At 33.0% G+C, this 26765-nt stretch overlaps 1 protein-coding gene and 1 long non-coding RNA gene across 6 annotated transcripts in view; one reads left to right on the forward strand and one right to left on the reverse strand.

The window, feature by feature from the left end:
* Window positions 1-26615, reverse strand: part of LOC127065177 (uncharacterized) — a 44647-nt gene extending 18032 nt beyond the window's left edge. Inside the window, exons 1-3 of one of the 5 annotated variants that reach the window (XM_050997196.1) lie at window positions 26431-26615; window positions 26263-26316; window positions 24199-25738 (exon numbers count right to left, since the gene is read on the reverse strand). In XM_050997196.1, the coding sequence (XP_050853153.1) occupies window positions 24199-24297 (99 nt within the window). In that variant the 5' untranslated portion in view covers window positions 24298-25738; window positions 26263-26316; window positions 26431-26615. Of the gene's footprint in view, window positions 1-5836; window positions 5920-24198; window positions 26109-26262 lie in introns of those variants that run through there. The other 4 variants (XM_050997210.1, XM_050997219.1, XM_050997199.1 and 1 more) reach the window with 4 other exon arrangements.
* On the forward strand, window positions 3920-9192 carry LOC127065229 (uncharacterized). The gene is made up of 2 exons (XR_007781984.1): window positions 3920-4548; window positions 8967-9192. It is a non-coding gene; the product is annotated as an uncharacterized LOC127065229 (long non-coding RNA).
* Window positions 26616-26765: the final 150 nt, after the last annotated feature.

Consider the following 26765-nt stretch of genomic DNA (forward strand, 5'->3'; position numbering starts at 1 on the left):
AAACTTAAATTATTAATATTAATATAATGACGTTATTTATAATAATCATACATTGAATATTTTTTTCAATAATTTCATAAATCATGTTACCTTTACTCATTAAAAATATATTATTTAAGTGAATTAAATATTTGTTGATCTTTTCTTTTTGTTATTAATAAAAAACACGTTTTATATTACGTGTTATAGATTACGTTATAAAAGGATTTATAACAAATTAATTTATTCTCGTTAAATATGTAATAATACGTATTGTAGACATCAAATTACAATCTCTAATATTAATTTGCACCAAAATATAAATGACATAAAATATTTTTAATGTAGACGATTTTGACAAATTCTTCCCTATTCATTGTCATTAGCGAGCGTTAAGAAAACATTATTTTTTTAGGTCAATGTCGAATCTTGCGAAAGTCTTTAATCTTTCTCATGACCAGTCGAATACTTGCAACAAGGCTCGGTAAAACGAGTAATACCGTGTTAACCTGTTTATCTTGTTGCTTATCCTCTAAGTTCATGAACGGTGTTGGTAATCGTAACGTAGACTCGATAAACCGTTTTAACTAACCGTGTCAAGGAACATTCGATAAAGTAAAAAAGCTAGCTTGGTGTAGTTCACGTTGGCGTGAACCAAATTATTCTCTTTCGAGTAGTAAGCGACATGAGAAAAAAGAAAGAGAGAGAGAGAGAGAGAGAGGGGGTTGGGTGGGTGAGGGTTAGATTGACGATAATTGTTCAGCCAATTAGATATCGTCGAAAATAACGGGTTAGACAACGAACTCGTTATTATGGACGTACGTTTATTCAGTCTAACTTCTTATTGACAATACGTACGACGAAGGGTAGACTACTACAATGTGTGTACTTACTTACGCTTGACGAGAGTTCCAACGCGATGATTCTCCTTAAAGAGCGGGGGAGAGTGTAATACTAGTAAGTATAATTATTACAGGCTCGTGAATGGCCGTAATGAGAGGAATGGCGTCATCTCCGTGAACGGTTGTACGCTGGAGAAATCGAGAGGACGATACTCTCGGAAATGTGAGCCGAGAGTCCGAGGAGAATTCACTTTCTCGATGTCGTGCCTCCCGCGTACCTCTCTTTCTCTCTTTCTCTCTCTCTGTCTTTCTTTCTCTATCTCTCTCTTTCTCGTAGATCCTCGATCATTCATGAATCACGTCGAAGCAGGCGTATCGCCGATTCGAAATTCTCGTTTCTCTCTTGGCACGCATTTCGTTTGAAATACGTCGACCGTAAGCGAGATATGCGCAGCCGAATGAAAAATCAATCTTTCCGAAATACGTGCAAGTGTACGTGCGTGTATATGTGTATGCGAATAGAGGCGAGTTTCAATATTTTAATGACGCGATGAAAATCTTATTTTTTTCACTTCGAAAATATTTGTTCAAATCATATTGTACGATATGATTATCAATTTATGATAATAAATCATTCGATATCACTCGATATTATAATTGATATTTATATTATTCAAAATCGTATATAATAGATACTCATAATATTATCATTATAACGATATCGAGTTATCGTAAAATATTAATAATCTAATAGTACGATTGTAGAAACTTTGATTAGAACAAATGTGGGTAATCTTTTTTCTTTCAGATAATATCTTATCGCGTGATTCGAAAGAATAAAACGTGATCTTTCACGAATTCGTCATCGATCTCAATACTCTTTCTTTAACCGCAAAACGTTCATCGACCAAGTATCGAGTTGCGAAGCACGATTTTGCGGTCGATTAAATTATCCCCTCGTAGTTCGGTTCTTTTAATCGGCCAAGATGATCGTCGAGATAGAATTTTAACGAGTCTTTCCTCGAGGGATCGACGTTGAAGGGAGATCGTTGTCTCTCTCTCTCTCTCTCTCTCCCTCTCTTTCTATTTCTTTCTCTTTTTATCCCTTTAAGGACGATCGTGAAGATCGCAGAAACGTGACGTGATGCGGAAAGCTTTCGTTATCTCGCTCGTCAGCCTTTTACCGCAATTTTTTCTCGAATCATTACGTCGCTCAATATCATTTTACAGAATTCATAGACGTCGTGAAACGATTTTTATTTTTCTAAAAAAAAAAAAAGAAAAAAAGAAAGAATAAAAAACATGCTCGATCGTTACTACGAAAGTTACGTAAATATGCTGGTGCACCGATTGAATATGTAACGTTTTAATTTACAGCGATTACGTAAAAATTCAAGCGACTTGTTTGAAAGGGAATTTTCCGGGAAACTGCGTCTCGTATTTTTCTGCGAAAATGCAATCGTATTTTTCTGCCTTGGCAATCTCTAGAAGTTTCATCACGGAGGACCGAAATGTGCCGCGCGAAATGTAAACATTTTCAATGCGAACATTGTGTTACGAGTCGTTTGATGCAACGTTTTCTCACTGTCTGAGAGCGTGCCATTTTTCACGTAAAGTATCATCGTCTTTTATGTGTTCAGTTTTGAAAAGTTTAAGCACCGAGAACTACCGTGAACTTCTTTAAGCAGAAAAAGAAAACATTTAACTTGGAAAACTACGTTCTCAAAAATTAATATTAATTATTGTCGATTTAATGTTGATTCTATATACGTTAGCGAGAGTAAAGAAAACAAATACATATTTTCTTTGATCGTTCAAAATGCAATTGTAAAGCTACAACGTACATATCTATGTGTACCTTGTGGATGTATGTATGTATATAAATATACATATGTATGTGTACATGACTACGTGAAAACCTCAAGGGAAACTAACGCGGTATACCTCGCGAATAGGAAACAGAACGCGCAGAAAGCGGTTATAACGCTAGAACGGAGTTATGTGCAAGTCGTATATCGGATCTACCCGCTAACCAACTCGTCTGTACTTCCTTGCGATCCAGGTCGTTTCTATGTACCTGCATAAGTGCACATACGTACGCATGTACGTATATATGCGTAACTATGAATCGCGTTTAAATAAAACAACTTGTTCTCTCGCGCGTTCGAAATCATTTCGAAACGTAGAAAAGCCTGAGAAGTCGCATGTAATCCAGTTCCTACCAGCCGGAAGATCTTATTAATGCCTTGAGATCCATTTTCATTGTGTTATAAAGAATAATCTAGCTCGATAGTAATGATTATTCGTACGTAATGATAGAGATAAAATCATTTTAGATCGTTCTCGATTAACAGTCGCGAATGATTTTCTTTTTTCTTAACCTTTCAACCGTACATGATTCCATAATTAGATATTAATGTTAAATATTGGTTAATTCTTAATGTAATGCGCATATGAAATAATTTAATTTTCGACTAAATTTCGTAATATAAATTATTGTAACAATTACCTCTTTAATATTTATTTAATAGGTCATATAATTTTATTTTCTTTTTTTCTTCATACAAATTTCATAAATAAATTATACATTAATGCGTTGATTGCTGAATGAATTTTATACAATTTAATATACTGATCTAATAATTAGAATGCAATCTTTCATGCAAATGTATATTTTTATCGGAAAGTAATAACGTGCTACCTAGATAAAAATTTGTTTAGTTTTTGAAAGAATTCAAATATGTACTATTTATTTTGCATATTTTGCATATTTTATACTTTTCGCGTATGTTTTTTTTTTCAATACATATGCAAAAATATATTGCATATTTCATTTGAGTTTGTCATATGTACATATTTTTAAAAATTCGATATTATTTACTGAAATTTCGGATCGATTTGCTGGAAGCAAAATCAAAGTCTCGATAGATTTACCAAGGCTGGTAACATTCTATAACGTAGACAAACATTTTATACAATAACAAGTACTTTTCCAAGAAATGATAACAAACATAGTAAACAAACACTGCTCTGATGTCCTCTAGCTTATGTAATCGTGCGATAGCACTTTAGTACAATTCGAAACACCAAAGAATCAATATACTACGACGATCAAATATGTCGGTATATTTGATTTTCATTTTTAAATCGCCAAAGTAAGAAAAAGTCACCGTAGATTAATTTAAAACTTAATTAATGGAATACGAAATAATAGTTTGTGCAATATAAAATATATGAAATAGATACTCGTTGCGATAGAAAATCATAATCAACACAATACTTTAATATTTCCAATTACAGCAACAAGATTCGAATAGAACGTATTTTCCGTACAATCTACGATATCGAGGGAAAGATTAATTGTGACGAAGAAGAATGAATTTTACATTGACATGTATAAAGTAATGATTCTTGTAAATGTGACTTTACGACATCTTGATAATGAAATAAGATGTGATTTTTTATTTCTTTATCTTTTATTTTTTTTTATGAAATACGCGAATGAAAATATTCCTGATGAGTCAATACTTCGCAAAAATTATTTAACCGGTTCATACAAATTAAAAATGCGTAATATTATAATAAAAATTACATGCGGATTGCCATAGAGAAGAAGACTGACAAAATTGAACGATGTATAACAAATCTAATTTTGGAAAAATGTGTGAGAATAAAACGACATTACTTGATTTATTTTCGAGCAAAGAATTAGAAGAAAACAAATTACGTAAGTATTGCTTATTTTGTGAATTCACTTCTACGAATGGTGTGAATGGGCAGATGGTGTTAAAGAAAAGATATTACTGCTAGTGACAGATACAGCTGTTAAAAAATTATTAAGTATTCTATCTAAATATGATTCACGTAACATGTGCAGTACATGGATTAAATAGAGTTACGGAAGATTTGTGTCTTCTTTTTCCGTTAGTAAATAATTTGATATCTTCGGTTTAAAAAAATATTTCTGAAAGCATCCCTTTGTATTGAATTTTATGACTTGAAGTAACAGTATTTTACATAATTCATGTAAACAATATAAAAGAACTAATGTTTTCAATATACTTATTATATATCTTACATATTTTTGCATATGTTTTTATACTTCCGCATAAGTTAATATACTATTTTTTCTTATTTCGCAAATATTATTTATATAATTCGTATAATTCAATATCATTACTTTTACATAAGACTTTACTATTATTAAGAAATATGCTTTTATTTTTAATTTTTTAAATATTACATACACAACATTTTAAATACATTTTAAATAAAATCTGCAAAACTAATCGTGATCAATAATTTTCAAGCCATTCAACGCGTTGAATAATTAAGTTCTTTACTAAAAAAAAAAAAGTTCAAACGTTTTAATTTTAGAATATAACACGAAGGAATAATTAGATATACGATTTTAGCAACAGATTGGAGACATTGAAATTTTATCAACGATTCCATAAAATCGTTTGAATTCTCTCTCATATTGCTTGTATCCAATAGTAACGAACGTCATGCGAAATTTACTTGCCTTCTACGAAAGCAGACAATGCCTGTCGCTTCTCCTGCTAAAGATCTGGATTTTGGACTTGGCGGGTGAAGTGGCAGGTTTGCATTAATCACAAGGACAAAAGGGAATATCATGTTTTAACTAAACGTGCGTTAACCTACACTCGTGAATATTGTCCCTTTGGTTTCTTTTTCTTTTTCTTTTTTTTTTAATTCATAAATTATTCTCCTCGAATGTAATAAGCAATAAATAACTTACTTCCCTTATCAACGCGCGAAATTAAACGAGCATTATAAATCGTTTAGAGAAATTTGCGTTGCAGGTGAAGAAGAACGAAATGAAACGCGTTACAACTTGCGCTGATATGTAACACAAGTAATCCAGACTGTCCAGCTTGTAACTGTAAATTAACCGTGGACGCCTTGTAAAATATGAAACCCGTTTCGAGCACACCTTTTAAATAGACATGCGTCCCTTTACTAAATGCATAAATTCAGAAGATGCTGCGTACCGTCTAACTGCGCAGCCAAGTCCCAGTCGTGAAATGTCACGGATTCAATAGACTTCAGCTTTCTTTGCCGAGAGATCCTGAATCTGCACAAATAGTTAAACTCACAATTGCTTCAATTGCTATTATTATTGTTTAACTCTTAAGAATTTATTTCTTCGATCGATTTCATCTATTTATGTATGTATATATCCGAAATAATTCTTTGGTTTTATTTTCGTAAAGCGTCAATTTCGAAAATGTTGAGAATAATAAAATTTTATTATGTTTATTTTATTAATTTTTTCTTATAAATCTAATTTCAATTAACGTCAAAGTTTAACAATCGTTACTACGTAATTTATTGAATAGGAATGTATAATCTCATGATTACTTAGGGATTTATTTTTTCGATTTGTTTATTCGAAATAGTATTTCATTTTTTATTGTCAAGCATAAATTTTAGAAAAGTCAAACATAGTACATACATACTATATACATATATAGTATGTATATATAGTATACATATAAAAATAGTGTATATATACATATACATGCTATATCATACATACATACATATATGTGTATATATATATATATATATATATATATATATATATATATATATATAGGAATTCATACAATTTTATGATTATTTAGAGATTTATTATTAAAGATAATTATTATCTTTTCGATTACGTATACAAAATAGTTCTTTCCTTTTTTTCACCGAGTATAAATTTTCAGATGCATAGAATTTTATTAGTTCGGGTTTAATAATTTAAAGATATAATTTTAATTTGTGTCAGATTTTAAAAATCGATATCACAATATTACATAACTTATCGGATAGGAACATATAATATATAATATAAATTTCGACTCCGTTAAGCATAAAAATTGATTCGTTTTATTAATTTGAAAATCTAATCTTAATTAAAATTAAAAATCAATGTTACAATTTTACGTATCGAATAGATTTAACTTTTAAGTATATATTAGAGCTCGTTTTATTAATTTATGAATTAATCCTAATTAGCGTTAGAGTTCAAGGTTATATAAACTGATGCGCAAAGTATTTCGTGATGTTTAGAATTCCAAACTTTGAAAATATTTCTAAAGGATCACGCTAAACGCATGCACCGTGAAAGCAATGTTTACAAACTTTATTAGAGCATCGATCCACCAGCAGACATAGTATCACGTACTATGTATAAGTGTTAGCAGTATTAACGTAATTGTTCTCGGGCGTGAACACGACCGGTTAAGCTTTAGAGAGTGGCATCGTACTTTGTGTGGATTCAATGGTGGTAAAGTTACGATGGAATACGTGTCATCGTGACAGCTGTCGAAATCAACGGAGTAATTCCTATATTCGTTCGATATCGAAACAAAAGCTGCTGCGGATATTGGAGATCACTCTCAATGCCACGATTCGATGGATTTTGGATTACGAATGTCATAGAAAATATTATCTTCATTTTTTATCAATCAAATAAGTTGCTTTAGAAAATCATTCATCAACGATTCATTTTGACGGCCAACGTTGACAATCTTCATTAACGTGCTCGTCGATTCATATTTATTTTTATATAGAAAATTGATATAAAAATCACGTATGAATCAATCTAACTGACAGATATGCATTTTTACTAGAACTCCGTCTAATCGTGTCTATCTGTAACACATACATATTTATCTACAGTTTATTTTACAGTTCGAAAGATATTACTCATAGTTTTATACATGTCTTTATTATAACGGTAGTATAGATCATTGATAAAAGTATTCAAATCAAGGTGAATTTGCTATATTAAATATATTGAATAAACCAAAAATGTGAAAATATTTATGGAATTGTTCTATCATTTCATTTGCATAATCCATTTGAAGATCATATTCATATCGTCGCTAAGTTATCGGAATTATCTAATTTCCAATAATTCATGCATATACATATGTATGTAGGTATGTATGTATGTATACATATACGCCGGGTCGTAGTTAACATATAATGTATATATCTATAGGTATTTATTGCGAGTAATAGGACGCAAAAGCGCCGTATAATTTGAACATGAGTCAGAAGTTACGACGGCGTTATTAGACGTAGAGACATACGCGTGAAATGGCGGCAAGGCCATGAGTCATTCATAACGTACGTTCATATGCAGGAAAATAACGAGCTCGAGTGGAGACTGTTGATGGTCCATGAAAAGAGAGAGAGAGAGAGAGAGAGAGAAAAAGTAGATAAAGTTTATGTTCGTATGGATATTGAAAAAAATACGAAAAATATAGTTGTTTACTATATTGCTGTTTGTTATCTATATTTTGATCGAAAAGTCGACTTTACTCGATTGCAATAAAAAACACTCAGTTGATGTTATGAGTAGTCTCTTAAATGAAGTATGGTTCTTGAAAATGAAAAAGTTTCTTTACGAGTGTCAACAGGGTCCTTGACTTATACGCGTTAACTTAATGACTACTGACACATAATGAACTAATTCACGTTTGAGTGGTTGAGATATCGATATTTCAATTTCATTTATTTACATCTAAAATACTTAAATATACGAAATCATTCATTATTCTCTTATATACGCTAAATTAATGACTAGTGACACATAATGAACTAATTCAGGTTTGAGTAGTTGAAATATCGAGATTTCAGTTTCATTTATTTATATTTGAAATACTTGAACATTTGATATCATTCATTAGCATAACAAGTTGATAATTATATAAATATCTATACAGATATACATTGTGGAATCAAAATCGAATCAAATATAATTGATAATTAGAAGGTATAGTGACAGTCGTAAAATCGTAAGAATTAAAATTCTTTCCACATTTTTCCAGGTTCGTTAGTATCACAAAGAGTATTACCTGTCTTTTTATTAACGTTTATTTTAACGATATGTTCGCGTACATTCCTTTTGTTGAACAAGTACTTATGTTCGTTATGCGAACTTGTTATCCTCATTATTCCACGTAGCTTTTAATACGTTCAATATAAGAAAGTAAAACATAGGTATGTATGCATGTACTTATAAGTCAAGTGATAATAACATAGCTAACTAGCATAAGGGTAAGATTTAACTTCCAGTTGGATTACCACTAATTACCACTAATTACGTGGATCATGTTACAGGTGAACATAGCATGCAATTGTACGAAAACGTAGGCGAACTGCCACTGGCGTATTAATCGATTGAACGTCAACCGTGCAATCATGGGGGAATCTCTGCTTTGACGAGTCGTTACTAATTAGGGCTGGGCCATTTGACGAGACTTCCAATGGACATTATAATGACTGATTGTGAGTATCGGTGATAAGTGGTAAAATGATATAGGAGCTTATACGCATATATACATACGTTCATACATAAACTCGTAAATACGACATATACGAAAATACGTGCTAATACGATGTATTGTAAGTACGTCTATGTTTACGAATATTACTCATATATGTATGAATACAGACACGTACACACACATCAGAGATATACACTGTCTCAATTTTAGTCTCTCTCACTTTAGAGTACGAAAATGTGTAGTTGCATCGTCCAAGATTAATCTTGGATATATTACATCCGGGATAAAATTCAGGAAGCATTAAATCCGCGCGGGAAAGTAACGCAGCTGGATGCGTTTGAAGGATCATATAGGCGCAGAAAATTCGCTAGAAATTCAAGGTAGATTTTAATTTCCTCTCAGAAAATTTTCATCCCAGCCACGAAATTTGTTCCTTTTTATTTTCGACAATGGTTATAATATTTCACGCTATTATTTCGTCCTCGTTGCTCTGTGGGTTGGATTATCGACGAATCTATTTAGAGTGTCGGTATATGTGTACTTCGTAAACTTTCGAAGCAACGCGCTCAACTATTTATTACTCTTGAAGAAGGACTTTCAGTACACCAATTTTCTCACCGGTACTCGACGAGCTCAATCTCGAAAATGGAATTATTTTACGAGCGTGTGCTTTCTCTCTGTTCCAGAGAATATTGCAATCTTTTGTGTATACATGTTTATGTGTGCGTGTGTTTGTATTCGTAATTTAGGAAAATTTAACACTCGATCTATCTTCTAATATATTTTACATAGAGCTCGGATTTACAGAAAATCTATTTTCTTTCTGGAGAAAAGAGTAGACCATTCGAATGACTTTCTAATAAAGAATTTCTTTCCTTTGATAGTACATCCTTTGTACCTGATATTTCATTTTAAAAGTTTATTGAATTCATCGTATGGAACGAATCATGATATAAATCTAAAAAGTTCTTGAACGGAAAATGTCGATTGGTCCTGACGAACAGATTTGCTGACGATAGCACGAGTAAGTTTAATAATGACAGAGGCCGTGTCGATTCGTTAGAAAACGATTGTCGAAAAAAGTTTTCTTCTTTTTCGAAAAAGAAAAAGAGGGAAACTTAAACGAACTCGTACGTGCGATTGGGAAAGTTTCTTTACGAAGAAACTTCTTTAGACAGAGACGTAAATTTAGTTTTCTACGTTTTCGTTAAAACTTATTGTTAGCCGCAGGCCAGAAATTTTCGAGCTTATTGTATTCCATAGCATTTCATCTCCCTCGTTCTCTCTCTCTCTCTCTCTCTCTCTCTCTTTCTCTCTTTCTCTTTCTCTCTCTTTTTTTTTTTTTTTTTTGTGTATGATCGATGATGTCATAGTTCGGTCGGATGGCGGTTCACGGTTTTTAGATCGCTTTTTTTCTTTTTTATTTTTTGAAAAAGGTTTCAATAAAAAACCTTTAACAAATTATTTCTGCCGCAGAATCATGATACATCCCTCATATATAACGCACATGGAGGACAGTTGCCAAATGCATACTGTTCACTTAAATTCTAGCTCAGCAATTTTTTACCATCGTCGCATATAAAAACGATTTAACAGTAAATATTGAAAAATAAATGCAGAATGAGATATATTAAGAAATTTTATAGATTATATATTATTTTCCATATGTTAGAAATATTTTGAAGAATCAGGTAGGATCGATGAAAATTTATAATTTAATTTTATAAGATTTAATAAAATTTAAATTTATAATTTGTGTTTTTTAATAGTAACACAACTATATAATTTTCTTTAACATTTATCCGTTTTCATAAAAATTGATCCGTTTTACTCAATATTTTCTGTATTGATCATATATATATTATAATTATTAAAACAATTGAAATATCTACATATTTATATCAACCAAATATCTTTTATTGTTTCTATTAAGAAAGGATATACAAGTTAATATGAGTATCTGATAATAAATGTCTTATACATCAAATTATAATTTTTGATATTATCTAGCAAAAGAAGTTGTTCAAATACAAAATTTGATATAAGATATTTTAAGTTTTACGATTCTCAAGAGCTCTCTTTCTCTCTCTGTCTCACTTATAATGTTGGATAAATAAATCAGGTTAATATATATATATATATATATATATATATATATATATATTCCAGTAACAAATAAGTATTCTAGTACTCTTTAAAGTATTTTAGTATTCTCTTTGAGATGTCGCGAAACTAAAGAAAGAGAATCAATGTTCGAGTACGTGAATGTCATGCAACGTGAGAGAGAAATCGCTTGAAAGAGATAAGAGCGTTCATCTTGTAGGATGTGCACGATATCAATTCAGAGCTGATGATTTGCTTCCGTCTTTGCGACCTCTTAGTCATCGAGCCTCGTTATAGCCAAACGACAAAGGGAGTTAACAGAGTCACCGTAGAAATCGTATAGATAACGAATAGTTGGCAAAGAACGTTTCGCAAGGCTCAACAGGCATGCTCGTTGCCATTGTCCTCGTCTTCGATACAATTTCTCAACGCGATAATATCCACAATTTTATAATCTTCGCGTGTATTGTCGTCCTCCATAACTTTTGACCGTCATTATTCTTAGTTGTTTTTATCTTGTTGGCCTTCGAAGCGCGGGAAAATCTTTCGTTGCGAAGCAAAAACTAGAAAGATGTAATATACGTCAGACTTACACACACACATTCATAGACATAAGTACGAACATTATTATCTATCTCTTTGGGTATAGATATTCCACGTACGTCGTAAATGCAAAATGCGAACACGAGCGAAGTCTCGTTCTCAGAAATTCTGATGTCACGTTTCACCTTCCGATGGACGAACGCTGAAGTTGATTAATCTAATCTATCTATCGAACGTATATATGTATGTATATATATATATATATATATGTTCTATTACGTACACATACATATTGAAATAGATGCTAGGCGACATAACGACACGTGTACGTACGCGTAATTTCTTCCCACAGCGCATATACGAGAAATGCAAATAAGATATGCGCTCACTCGATCGAGAGTGGTTTTGTCAATGAATAAGCTAACGCGTGAGAACGCAACTAGAATGTTGATAATCCCTACTTCGATCGATCGATCGATTGGTCGATGCTTTAGTCAGCCAAGATAATAGTAATTATAAATGGAATTCATTTCACGAAGAACAAATATTATTTATTTTTTCACGGATAATTACTTATTAATTACGAATAATTATTTTTTATTTGTCATTATTTTTGTAGAAATCGTAGAAACGTTCATTCGTTTTTTTTTGTGATATATTCTTTTGCGGATATTCTAATATCCTGTAATACTTACATCAAAGCATTTTCTCTCAAGTTTGTTAATTCCACGTTGTAAATCGATAAGAAAAAATTTATGCTACGACGCAAAATGACTCAGGTCCGAAAGAAGACTTTTTCCTCCTAAGATTGATCGATAATATCTACATGCTTTTTTATTCCAGTGATTTCGTCATAAACGTCAGATGTGAATTAATCTTTAACACGGAACAATAAGCTCGTTGAAAACGTTGAAAATAATAATATTAGAAAACCAAGAACGAGGATTAACATGAGGATATGAAAAGCAGTAGTACGGAGATTAAGATCAGTTGACAGAAAGAACAAACATAGTTAAATTTCGAAGCCTTGAAACTTGAAGTTTCTGACATCATCGTCGTTAATGTTGAAGATCATCGCTTAAAATTGTTTTCTTTAGAAAACAAAAGTTTACTTGTTAAGTGGAATCCTCGATTTGTTGAGGCTCGTTAAAAAAAGTTTCGAACATTTAACGACGATATAAATCTTAGAACTAGAAGTAACTTTTGAGAAGAGCCCTATACAAATTCTCACTTTTCCTTTTCTCGTTTAATTTTGAAACTTTAGATAAAAAAGGAAAGAGAGAGAGAGAGAGAGAGAGAGAGAAAAGGAAAAGCGCCGTATAAATTCGAAATTATTACGAAAGTATCACGAAAAGTTAATTACGTCTTGTTCTTCAAAGTTTCTTTGACCCGTCCGTTGTCATCGTCGTAGTAGCAAATCGTGACACTACGAATTGAATTTATTCGATGACGTCACCTCATCGTCGTCTCGTCGCTCAAGAAGACCAACGTTTACGATCTCATTCAAGCTTTCTCGATGATTGCTATTGACTAGCGGGTCTAAAAAGATTGTGGAAAACAAAAAAAAAATAATCTTATGTATCGTAAGCGCATAAGCGCAAATGAAAATATTTTTTAAATAATTAGATACTATTATTATAAAAGCAATCGATGATATCAAGCGTATTGAAAAATGAAAACTTTTATAAATATTCTCTTTTTTTATGTCAAGTTATGCACCGTATTTATTTAATGACTCATTGTCCGCACTCGTACGTGAAAAATTGTCAACTCTTCAAATATTTCATGCGTAATCATTACACAAGGCTACTAGAAATGCAGTTTATGGGCCATGCCGATCACGTTTCACGAACGCGGCTTATCACCTTTTGAGAACAATAACAATCTCCTTCAAATGTGCACACGTGGCACGAAATCGATATCAGGAACGTAAAGTTAAGGAGGTCTCTTTATTAATGATAGCTTTCAAGTAACCCAAGGAATGATATAACGTGGGTAAAGTGAATATTGGAATTCTAAGAACGTCGGATGATATTTTTGAAGAAATATAAAAATTTAAAGCGTATATCCTAGAGTCGTGACAGTTCACAAAGCGACTGGGATTATGATTGCCAAAAATACGGTCTTTTCACGCTCCTGACAAATGTGGTCTCATTAGTTTTTAAAAATTGCGAAAGGTGTAGGCAAATTCATTAAAAAATTCTTGGAAAAGTACTTCTGCGGATTTTTAATATCAGAGAAAAAAGTGTAATCGTGTAGATGTGATCCATAAAGAAGAAGAATAATTTGATTCATTTTACGTAGGGTACTCCAAGTAACGAAGGTAAATATTTTCTTAACGACGACAAAAGTAGACATCGTTGATTAATAGAACCAACAGCATCAGAGAATGAAAATTAATCGTCTTGGTAGGTCGCATGGAGCTGTTATGTTCGTCTGGCTAACGTTATGAACGTTGCACGCATATAAATGACGCAAGTGCAGCCAGTCCATATCATCTGCTCCCGTCTGCTTTGGCCAACCGGATATGGAACAGACCCCCAAGGGTTAAAAGACGTTAATGGGCTAATAGGGACGCTAATGATTCATTAGCCCATGCGAGCTTCAAGCTGGTTAACGATTCATCTCTCTTGCGCGTTTGACGGTAACTGGCCAATGTCAATTGCAGATATTTGTTTCTTTACTATTGCTTAGACAAGATAGACTATTGATTGAGAGTTGTTTTCAAATTAATCTTCGGATAGCTCTTATATGTTTATATATAGAAATACATTTGGTATAACATTATAACGATGTTACGACAGTCAGTAATTCGGCTGCAGTATTATAGAAATGATACAATTTTGATACAATGAGTATTGAAGTGTTAGCGAAATAAGAAAAAAAAAAAAGATATAAATTACGTAAGTTCCATTTAGAAAACGATTATAAATTTCAATATTATTTTATAAGTTCAGAAAAATTCGTGTTAAATTAATTATAAAAATGGGTATTTATAATTAATATAATTTATACTTTAAGATTTTGAGGATTACTTTTGTGTCTGGGCGGATTGTGTTTGTACAGGAATGCATTTTTCATTTGCTGGCCAACGTAGGTTGTCGTCCCAGAAATCGTAAGGTTCGAGTTTGCTCGAACTCGTCTTTGCGGCGGTTCTTCCTGTTCCGAAGGAGGTTTCAGGGTCTTGACACATGACACTTTACCTAAATGGAACGTGGACCTTACACGCATTAGCATATTCGATAAGGAATATTCTTCGGTTAGTCGCAGGCGCTTCTTTTAACGTTTATAACTAACTAACGTAATTATCGTAGATCCGGTCTAAATCTTTTTAATATCCTTGAACCAATTTATTTATTGTATAAAATGTTAGTTTTAATAAAAATCGAATGTAATATTTTTTCCAAAATGATTTAAATATTAACTCTCGATAAAAAAAAAAAAAAACTATAGATCATCGTATGTCTAATCAATTTTTTTATAAAATGAATTTTATACTGTTACATTTTATATCGTGTTTCAACGTACATAGTAATTATGGAAGATTGCACTATCCGTAATAATTTATATAAAACGACCTTTCATATCCTTCAAACGTTCATTTCGTTACACGCACGAGCGATAGAATGTCTAGTTAGAGCACGAAGTAATCGCTTGAAATTTTCAGTAAAACGCACGTAAGCGACCGATGGAGATTACAAAAAATAGAAGCCACTTCGAGAACGTAGGATGCGAAATCAGGAAATTTTTACTGATATAAAATCCTATTATCGGACGTAATTAATAGCTGGAAAATTTCATTCGGAAATAAAAAGAAATTAAATGGCGACTATTTTTCATTATAACCGAACAAAATGAAATTTTTCCATATACGTAGATATTACGATTTTCGATTGTCACAAACGTATTTTTTAATCTAATTATAGTCTCTTTCTTTTTCATTCGTTCTCTTTCTCTTAACATTTACAATGAAAACGTCAAGTTTTATACATGCGAAATATCGGGTCATTCAATGAAACGATAGCGTGATTTCCTTTATCAGAAGAAATGCGTGACAGGAAATGGTCGGTTTTCTGTAAGCTAGATATAATCGTGTCGAGTATAATAGTCCATTAATGCCCCTACTAGCATGCAATGAAAACAGAATAGGATTTATCCTTCGCATAAATGTTCATGAATTCCCTCTGAATTAATTACGATACTTTAGTTATCGAGATTTAGGATGTGAGAAGTGTGATCTTAATAAAAGAACAGACTTGATTAACTTTCTAACAAAGACTTACTCGCTAAAGCTTTAAAATAGGATATTTCCAATTACGGACTAGTTTCTTGACGTTGGAAAAATGTTTTAGAAGATTCGTGGATAGTCGAGTGTGGTGGATACGTTTTAAAGGAAAGAAAAAAAAAAAAAGAATGGAAGAGCTTTCGGGTCTGTCTGATGCGAACAATGCATCCGCCATCGTATTCTGGAAATAAATACGTTCAACTTAGAAAGAACGAAACGAAGGAGAAAGATTGGACAAAATTTTTCCAGGGTATATAAAATACCTCTCGTCTTATTCTGCACAAATTTATGACACGGATTTTTGCATTGTAAAAAGTAAAATCGAAAGTATTTTGAGACAAGTACAATGAGCCAATCACGATGCGGAGACACGATCGAAAATAAAAGAAGATAGATAGATAGATAGAGAGAGAGAGGGGGGGGGAGGAGAGGGGTATTTCGAATCCTCTTTCGAATTTCACTTTGCAAGAGTAAAAAGAAATGTAGGGCATCGCGATAAGAGTTGGACCTCCTTTCGCACGAACGTCGTTATTTTCTATTATTCTCGAAGAGGAAGAAAAAGAAGCAGAGAAACTAGTAACGTAAGGATCATAAGTATCCTGCTTCTTAGTTTTTTGTTTTTTTTTTTTTATCATTTCTAAAACGAGCGAAAAAATTTGAGAACTCGATCTATGAACGTCGATTAATATTTGGAATATAATTTCGCTCGATGTTTACCGTGAATAAATATTACCTTTGTCGATGTCGCCGATAGATAGCACAATGAAATTCACGAAAGCTTTATAATTTAGCCGAGTATAATAGTTTATCGATCGTAGTAATAATTAATTATTAATTTTAATATTTAGTTTAACTTAACGTCGATAATTACTTTTGTATGCGAGCGTCACATTATCTGAGGAATTTTGTATTCGTCCTAGTTAGAAGGAATTAGCATTATGAGCTTTCCACGTTCCAATTCTGTTAGAAGAAGCGGCAATCGATATTACTCACCGATATCGCGATCATTTTCCCCTTTGCGGTCTGAATTCACAGATTAATTCTCTGATTCGTAGCATTCCGAATCGTAGTTCGATTTTTATTCATCTCTTTTCATCCAACCGCAGGAAGGTAGCGAAGAACCGGTTTAATTTTGTGCCAATTAATTTCAGCAATACTGCTAGGAGATACAGAGGAGAATTTCTATGGACAATACTTAGCCAATCGGTACTCGACCGGTGCCTGCATCGCGTCTCGTCTTCTTCTTCTTCTTCTTAACCTTCCCTCACGTCTTGTCTTTCTTTTTCGCTGAGTTACGAGTATGCGTTGAAACGAACGAGACGAATAAGAAAGACGGATGTGCATGCAAAAAAAGTCCAACCGACAATGGCAAGCGAAAAAAGAAATGTTATCTAGCCAACAACTTCGCACATTTTCAAAAGTTTTTCAGTAAAGTTAATATAAAATATAATTTCATTGAGTACCTAAGTTGGACGGTGCGATTAATAAAGAAAAAAAAAAAAAAACCTTTCGATATCGATACCTCCGTTATATTTTCCGATATTCTATGGTTTTTGTCGAAAAGAGGAACGCACGTTGGATCGAACAACGTATGAGGGAATCTCCAATAATTACTAGCGTCCTCTTCTCCTGCCATCGAGACACGTATTCCAATAACGTTGAACGTCGTTTATACGCATCTGCTAGTCGGTGCGAAAGCGAAGTCAAATGGATGAAGTAAAATATGGTATGAGACGATGCGTTAGGTGGTACGACATCAATGCCTTTTGATTTCAATGGGAGCAAAGAGAGTACCTTTGCGGTACGATAAATAGTCAAAGAAACGAATGGTTGTATTGGAAAAGTTACTGAAGCTTTTCATTTTGAGCACGCATGCTCGGAATAATGGGCCAGTCCATGGTTTAAGGTAATGTAAAGAAGGTGTGGTTCGTTTACGTTTGATCTTCCTTCATGAATGTTCTCTTTCGTTTCTTATTTAACGTCGGTCAACTCGTTAAGAATTAATTATAATTCATTCTTTTAATTAATACGTTTATTCGTTAATAAAAAAGATCGTATATAGAAATGTAAATTTATGATAGATATAAACAAAAATAGTAGCTATGAGAGATTAAAAAAAAAAAGAAAATTTGTCGAAAGAGTATCAAAAAAATGAAACGGTAGATTCGAGAAAGCTTTGAAGAGATTTTCGATCGTGGTCGAGTGAAGCGTAATTCAAGGTGCGACTTAATCGATGGCCGGCTTTAATCGAGCCCCAGTTAATTACGATCGAAGTCGCGGCCAGCTCGTCGAGCCCGGGACTGGTTCGCACCCCGTCGATTCGTCCATCGATTTCTCGAGAGAGGCAGGGAAACCGGATGCGTACTCTTCCGTATGCACCGAAAGAGAGGTGATCCATAATTAGTGTATCTCGTTTGAAAATTAATGGAATTAAGTTTTGACCGAATCTTCATGATTTTTCCTTCATCCATGTCGTTTATCCTTTTTTTCTATTTTAAAAAATTTTTCTTTTTTTTTTCTTTCTTCTTTTTGTCGCCCTTGATCTGCGTCGACGAGCCAACGATAAGACAAGATCAGATTAATCGAACATATTTCTGATGGTCAACGAAGCAAGTAACTTTAAAGTTGATTCATAAATATAAGTACCGTTATAAGTAAAGAATTTATTACAATAAAACATCAGTTTTATATATATATATATATATATATATATATATATATATATGATATCTACTTTCTAATCAGAATTTTTAATTTTATCATTTCGTATATATCTCAAGACTAGAAAAATAATTAAAATAACAATTACAACACTCGGATTAGCGAATATTTATTAATAATCAGTATATCTATCATTATTATCGGATAAATCAAATATTTGGCAATATTAGCAAGAAAGAAGTCATCGATATCGCTTTGGGACGAGGTTTAAATATTTGCCGAACGACCATTTTCACGATAACGAGCGCATTAACCCGTGAACGTTGTTCGTTCCCTTTTATCGAGAAGCCTTCGAACCCAATTGATCTCCCTCGATGGATGAAAGCGTCGGCCCTTTCGAGAAGAAAGGAAGAAGAAGCGACATCGATCTCTCGACGGCAATATTCTCGTGGTCTTTGTAATTTCCGCGTGAATTTTGCGCCAATGGAAATGGAAGCGTACCAATATCGAACGACGAGACATAAATTTTACTTCGACTTAATCGAGAACATTTTATCAGCTGACCAACCAAACCTTAAAAGACAACGATTTTTCCTACATCCTATATCTCTGTTTTTCTCTTAATCTTTGTTTTAATTTCTCTCTCTCTCTCTTTCTCTTATTCTTTATTTATCTTATTAATCTGACCTTTTAATTCATAATTTATTAAATTAATTTCTTTTGTTTTACATTTCATTTTCGTTTTATATACTTATAGATCTATCCTACATTTCATTTTACATTACCCATTACTATTTTATCTACGATCACGATTTCGTTCATACGTCCTTTCTTCATGTTATTGAGTCTTGATCCATGACAATAATATTTTTCTTTCTGCGCACATCTCTCTCATTCTTCGTAATTTTTTTCCTTTTTCTTTCACGATCTCAAAAAGATCGATATTTCTCTTTCCGTCTCGGACAGAGGCGTGTTCAAAGCGGTAAGGAGTGAGTGGAAAAAAAGGGCAAGAAGGGAGGAGAGAAATGAGACGAGAATGAGAAGGGAGGAGTAGTCACTGAGGTAGAGAGACAGAGAAAGAGAGAGAGTGAGAGAGAAAGAGAGAGAGACAGAGAGGAGAAGAAGAAGAAGAAGAAGAAGAAGAAGAAGAAGAAGAGAGGAAGAAAAAGTATCGGTCAATGAACTTGAGGCCCCCGGGGCCTCGCGTGGCCCTCGGTCGTTCTTTTCTCTCTCTCTCTCTCTCTCTCTCTCTCTCTCTCTCTCTCTCTCTCTCTATCTATCTTTCTCTTTCTCTTTTCCTTTTTCTTTTCTTCTTCACCTCTCTTTCTTACTCGTATCTCTTAGCGGCAAATTTTTGCATAGCAGCACCTGAATCCAACGAGACTGTTCCTTTCTCACGCTGTACCTCGTTTTTAAGTCCCTCGACCCTTTCTCAGAAAAAAAAATAAAAGAAAAGAAAAGCAAAAAAAGGAAAAAGACAAGATAAATATGATCGTTCGTAAGTAATAAGGAAAATGTGGTATCGGTTATTTCGAATAATTAAGATCGCGCTTTCATTTTCCTATCATTTACGATTCTATTAATAAGAATTCATTAGATCGAATAATTTTTCTTGTCGTTCGTTATTAGAGGTATATTATAGTCGATTTAATGTTTTGTAAATATGTGTGTCCGTTTGATAGATAAACGAGTCGAAAGTTCGACATCGATAGCGAGTCATAATTCGTTATCAATAAGTGCACTTCATTTAAGTATCGATGACATTGAAATTTAAATTTCGTATTTTATAACGTTTAGATATCATATTTTATTAACGTTTCTATTTTTGTTCGATATTAAAATACGTTTTTGATTATAAAACTTTGAAAAAGATTTATTAATTTGAAACAGCGCGATATTCATTTCACGTAAGTATAATTTAATTAAGTAATAATTTAATTTATTAAATTTAATTAAGTAAATATTTCTTATTTTGTAAGAATATTTTGATTCTCATAATCCTTCTCTGAAACGATTATCATCTAACTTCGTCATTATCATCTAACCTCGTCTATTCGTAACGAGTACATAGACTTTGAGATAGAGAAGATCTCATCGGTATTGTACGCCATTAAAATCCACAATCGAATCGAATCAGCGTATCACGAACTCGGTTGAGCGAATTCTACTTGTATGCAGATCAAAAGGAAATACGAAGTTCCGTGCAATCTTCGTTATTTTCGCCGATGAAGGATTCTAGATTTTCGATTTCTCCGATTTCGTGAAAATCGCATCGTACGAAGTAGGTAAGTACATCAGTCACTTTCGAAATAGCGAGTAGAGATTTTTTCCGCGTATCTTGACACCAATCGGCAATGTAATGTTCCGTTGTTTTTGGGTTTACCACTGATTTGCAATCTAATTTGTGGTTTACCATCGATCCGCATGCTTTCTCTTTCGAAAATGTGATACAAGCTACATACGTGTTTATCCTTAATGTTTAAATTATCCTTAATGTATAACACGATCGATTTTTTATTTTCGAAGGGAAAGAAATGACGTACCGATATCGATGAAAATATTTCCGATAATATAACTTTATCGAAGCAACGTTAAATAACGATCTCGTTATGGTAATTTAACGCTAATAACGCCACTATGCACGATTCTTCCGCGTACGTGAGATTTGCTAGAAAGTCGTAGCCGTGAATTAGAAACCGTTGGACATTAAAGAAATTATTAATTAAGCATCATTCTGATTAGTTGTTAACAAAGAGACTCGTTACGAGTGTCCAATATAACTAAGATGTATGTATATACGACGTTTTCTTATTGCAGATATTTTGAAATCTTTTTTAGACATTCTAGTTAAAATTTCCAAATTAAGACCTTCGTAAATAGATATCATTAATCTTTGTTGATTCAATACGCCGTTAAAATGATATCGAATGATAAGATTTGATTTTATACAATATTTTTAAATATCGTATTTTACATCGTATAGAATACTCGAATAATATTTTAAAGTACATAGTATTAGAAATGTTCGTATAAAAGTGTAATGAATAATATGGCATTTATTTGAATGGATTATCTCGAAAAATCGAAACTATACGTCCAATTTGTGTCCACTGTTTTCCGTCTAACATTATCAATTAATATCTCGAAATATCAAAGAGGGGCATTATAAGCTTCGTCAATATTAGTATTACGCTATGACGTATATTCCACGAGACTGTTTGCACGACGCATCACCGAGATGACATCACTGTTTCTTAACGTCGAGATGGATGATCGCGACGCGCCTCTGTTTGTAAAGCATCTACTTCCATCGTATATCCTACCCTTTATCAGCAGGACAACGTCGTAACTATATAATTAATAAAAATGTCTGGCACGTGTTTTGTTATCTTCCGTATAATTTTCATTATTTGATTTAAACTTTAAATCGATTTTAAAGTATATCTATCTAGTAATGTGAAATCGGAAGAAAACATTGTGAAAAAAAAAATGAAAAAAGATTCAATTTTTATTTTCTTACAATTACTCGAGAAGAAACGTCGACGAAGCGTGGATTTGATCGCGTTACTTATCCTTTTCCTTTCATCGTTAGTTCGCAAACGAATGGACGATAATTAGCACGATTATCCTCGGCGTTCGTTAATGAAACGTACCGGCGTTTTCCTTACCGAATCGTTTCCTGGAAAATCGCGACGAATCTCGACTATAGTTAATCGGCGCAGTTCCTGCCTGGAATGGCGTTTGTTACATGGTTATACTCTCTAATATCGAAAGGAGTATGTAAATCAGAGATGTGCTTTATGATCCACGATAATGATAATATACTTCATCAAAAAGAATTCATATCTAATACGGTAAGATCGGTCAAGAATTATCTTTTTATCTTCTTAGTATATTTCTTATCCATGTATAGTATCTTTCCATCGTTTCGAGTTCGTTGTAACAGTCGATGGACGATAAGTTTAATGTAGTGATAAACAAAATAAACATTTCGCAAGAGAAAATTCGTTCATAGTTTCGATAAAAAAAAAAAAAGGAAGGACATAATTAATCGAAAGAGACAAGAGATAAAAAGATATAGAAGAAAATTTGCAAACAAACCAATTCGATTCCGGTCATGCTAGCAGGTGTGTATACGTGACACACTAATCTAATTTCCATGTGTGTCGTGCGTACGGCTTATCGGCATCGCGGTTTCGCGTGTCTATTCTTTTTAATCTTTTTATTTCTTTTCCCCTCTTAACTATGACTGTATATACAATCATGTGTGCGCACGCTCTCCGGATATAGATGTCCATCGATTAGGTCACTTGCCTGAAGCTTTGAACGCTTGTTCGTGCGATCGATACGATAAATATCATCTTCGAAAACCTCGATTCAATGATCATAAATTAAATCGATATTTAACGTTGTTCTATTATTTTTATTATTTATTATTATCATTATTATTATTATTATTATTATTATTATTAATATTATTATTATTACTATTTATAATCGAACAAAATTGATTTCTACTCTAGATCACATTGTCAATGAATTGTTTTCTTTAGTAAGTTGTGCAATGAAAAAAAAAGAAACAAAAAAAACAAGAGAATTTTTATCGAGTTATATCGAGAAATCGTTGATTTTAAAAGAGGAAGTTTGATCTTAAATCCGTCATCCTTTGTAATGTCGTAAAGGTGATAAAGTCGGTATCTGTGAGTTCATAAATAACTTTCATTTTGATAAAAATTCGAAATGTTCGAGCAATTTCAAGTTACATTGTCGTATACAAATTCACTTAAACAAAAAACATAAGCGTCTCCATCTTCGGTCGGTCGACTCTCGTGAGAATCGGCCGAGAAAATTAATTATCATGTGAGGAATGTCACGAGTTGCTACTTGCGTGTTCCAATCGATCAAATAATTCAATGCTATCATAGAATGTGGCACAATCGTGAAATGAGAATCGGCGAAAAAGAAAAGAAATGTTTGTTTTGTATCCCGTGGTTAGGGATATCTTTCTATCCTCTATATTTTTTCTTTATTTCGATTGGCCGACTTAGTCAGTTTTTCACCAGACACTCGTAATTACGACGGACGAATTGCTTTGATAATAATACGAAGCACCGTGACACTCGTGTTCCAGATTGTTTAACGACTCTTGTCTTAATATGACCACAGTCGAACTACCTTTTTCCTGATAGGAAAGAAAAGAAAAAGAAAAGGAAGAAAAGAAGAAAAAAGAAACAAATATGTCGATCGCGTTGAGTTACGAAATCGTCGTGGTAACCGTTTCGCATTGGAAATAATTACGGTGTATTGCGAAGAAAAAAGAAAAAAAGGAAAAAAGAAAAACAAGAAAGGAAAAGGAAACAACGAATACGAGAAAGGTCCGAGAGAATTTTTAAATATTACGAAAGTCCCTTTCATCTGCGACTTTTATCGCAACGATTTGAAAATTACACGAGAAAATGTATTCGAGACTTACTCTTAAACGCCTTACGGATTCTTCGATGTCCATTATAATAATCGCGAAGAAGCTCGCGAGAAATATCGTAACGTGAGAAGCTTTAAGAATCAGGAACATTGCACGTTGCTGCCACAGCACGAGGAAGTACTTTCCACGGAAAACTTTCTTTCGGATAGTTCGCACGGGTTATCCAGGATATCCGTTTTCTCGTATGTGGGAATAACAAAACGAAAATCAGAAGATTAGACAATGAGAAGAAGAATGAAAATATAAAAAATAGGAGAGATATTGAAACAGTAAGAAAGAGAAAAAGAGAGAGAGAGAGAGAAAGTCCTCTGTTCGTATTACAAATTATCGTAAAAGTGCAGTCTACTCGAGATGATTATTTCGGTCTACAGAATTCGAAGAAAATGACTAGAGTAAAAAGAGAGGAAAGTAAACGAGTTCAATTCTCTTTCCTTTTCTTTTTAAAAGGTACGACTATATTCGTGTTTGTCCATGCGACGCGTGCGAGTAAATAAGTAAGTACTTACATATCGACGCGCTCGGATGACGTTGTTTTACCGGTAAAACGAACTCTTTGTAATCCTCATTAGTAAATAGTAAATGGATACGCGAATTCTTGCGTCTATGCGTCTAATGAGCTCGACGAAGCAGAAATCTTCGATTTTCAGTAAACGCTATGGACTTCGAAGTCTCCGGTAACTCTCGGTTCCGTAAAATGCCAAGACTAATTCGAAGTAAGAGAACTTGCGAAGGTACTTGCGAGTATTTCAAACTATCGATACAAGAAGTTTTCCACCTATATACATCGTAGAATGGAAATGGAAACTGTCTTGGAACTTCTATACGAGATATTCTCTCGAAATAACTTTATCTTCAATCTTCTTCCTCTTCTTCGTTGTTACAAACTCTTGTTCATTTCATGTTTAGCATTGTGGACATGGTATTGTTCGCACTATCGCCAAAGAAACTGACTCGAAATAATACTCGAATTCATTAAAAATCCACTCGTCAAAAGTTTCGAGTGTTCTAAAGATTTTAGATAAATATCTGATACACTGATGATTTTCTTATGTTCATATCTAATTATATTAAAAAAATAGTTAGTAATCATCTGCAATAATTCGTAGTAGAATAATTTCGATCATATAATTAGCGATAAGAAGAAATAAATTTTTTACGTCTTTCATGAAGTTTTATCTACGTTTGATCTCTTTTTCGATTTTTTTTTTTTGATTTATCAATTTTATATCACGTAACAAAAAACATGAGATTTATTAGCTATCAAGCATTCCACATAGTTGTCTCATTACGATTTCACACGATATTTTCCCGCCATGGAAATAGCATGTATTTTGTTATAAGTGTACCGTGAGACGTACGTACACTAGTTTCCTCAAAGCGAAAGAACGAGTCTCGTCTTCCATCGCGAAACGTTTTTTCTTCTGCTAAAAGCCCGAAAGAATTGTACCTTGGAAATGATCTCGTCCGGTTACTTTTGAAATTCGTGTCTTCCGTTTGTGGTTTAGTCTTCTCCTCAGTTCATTTCCTTTCTCTTTCTTAGACAAATGAATTCAATGTAGACATAATTCGACAAGATGTTAATGTTTCCACACCTCTTCGCTTTTCTTAAATTTAATCGATGATTGTTGGGAAAGTTGATAATAATTTTTAATGACTTAAAATTTGTATGCGTATATAAAATGCATATATAGAATGATTTATGTACTTTTTCTCGATGTTATATCATACCCGTAGATATCTATTTATAGAAATAAAAATTTTAACTCATAGGAATATTGATAATTGTCTATTGAAAATTGTTACGAACTTTATACGAACAATTTCTTCGAAAGTGAATGTTTCGTTGCGATATCGCAAATATCAGTTAAACAATTTTCTTGGTTTTTTTTTTTTCTTTTTCCAGTGACCGAGATAACGTATTAGGAACTTCATAGGAGTATTATCGAATTGAAATAATGTGAAATTAATTTCCTTTTTCCTTAAAAACTTACGTAAGCATACTTCATATCCTAAGTACGAAAAGAGGAAAAAAAATGAGATAGCTTAAATACTCACGTTCATAATCCAGCCGCAAAATTCCCGTGAAGTTTGACTCGTGACAGGATGTAACTATAGAAAAATTAAAGTCGTCGATCGCGCATCATAATCAACACTGTAATTAAAACACTGGGACTCGACACTAATATTTATTTATTTTTTTTTTTTTTTTTATTTATTTCTTACTCGTTTTCGATCAGAGTCACGTGTACGCGAGATAAACTTTCGAGGGAAGGTTTTCTCGTTCAGGATGATCCTTGATAAAATGTCCTGCGAAATGAAAAGTTAAAAAAGGGACAACTATCGGGAGGAAGAGAGACAAGAAAACGAAACGACCCGTCACTTACGGAGGATGACCATCGACTGAAGCGCCACGAAGCGTTGACTCGTTTAGTCGAGCCTCCCGCGCTCTGTTACGCTTCGAAATTCGAAACGCGCACGCTCGAGTGGGAAATGTAGGAAAGAACTATCAACCTCTACGAGGACGTACGTCATCTCGAGAAAAATTCGATCGATCCTTT

Source organism: Vespula vulgaris, chromosome 1 (genome assembly GCF_905475345.1).
Source record: "Vespula vulgaris chromosome 1, iyVesVulg1.1, whole genome shotgun sequence".
Classification (NCBI taxonomy): domain Eukaryota; kingdom Metazoa; phylum Arthropoda; class Insecta; order Hymenoptera; family Vespidae; genus Vespula; species Vespula vulgaris.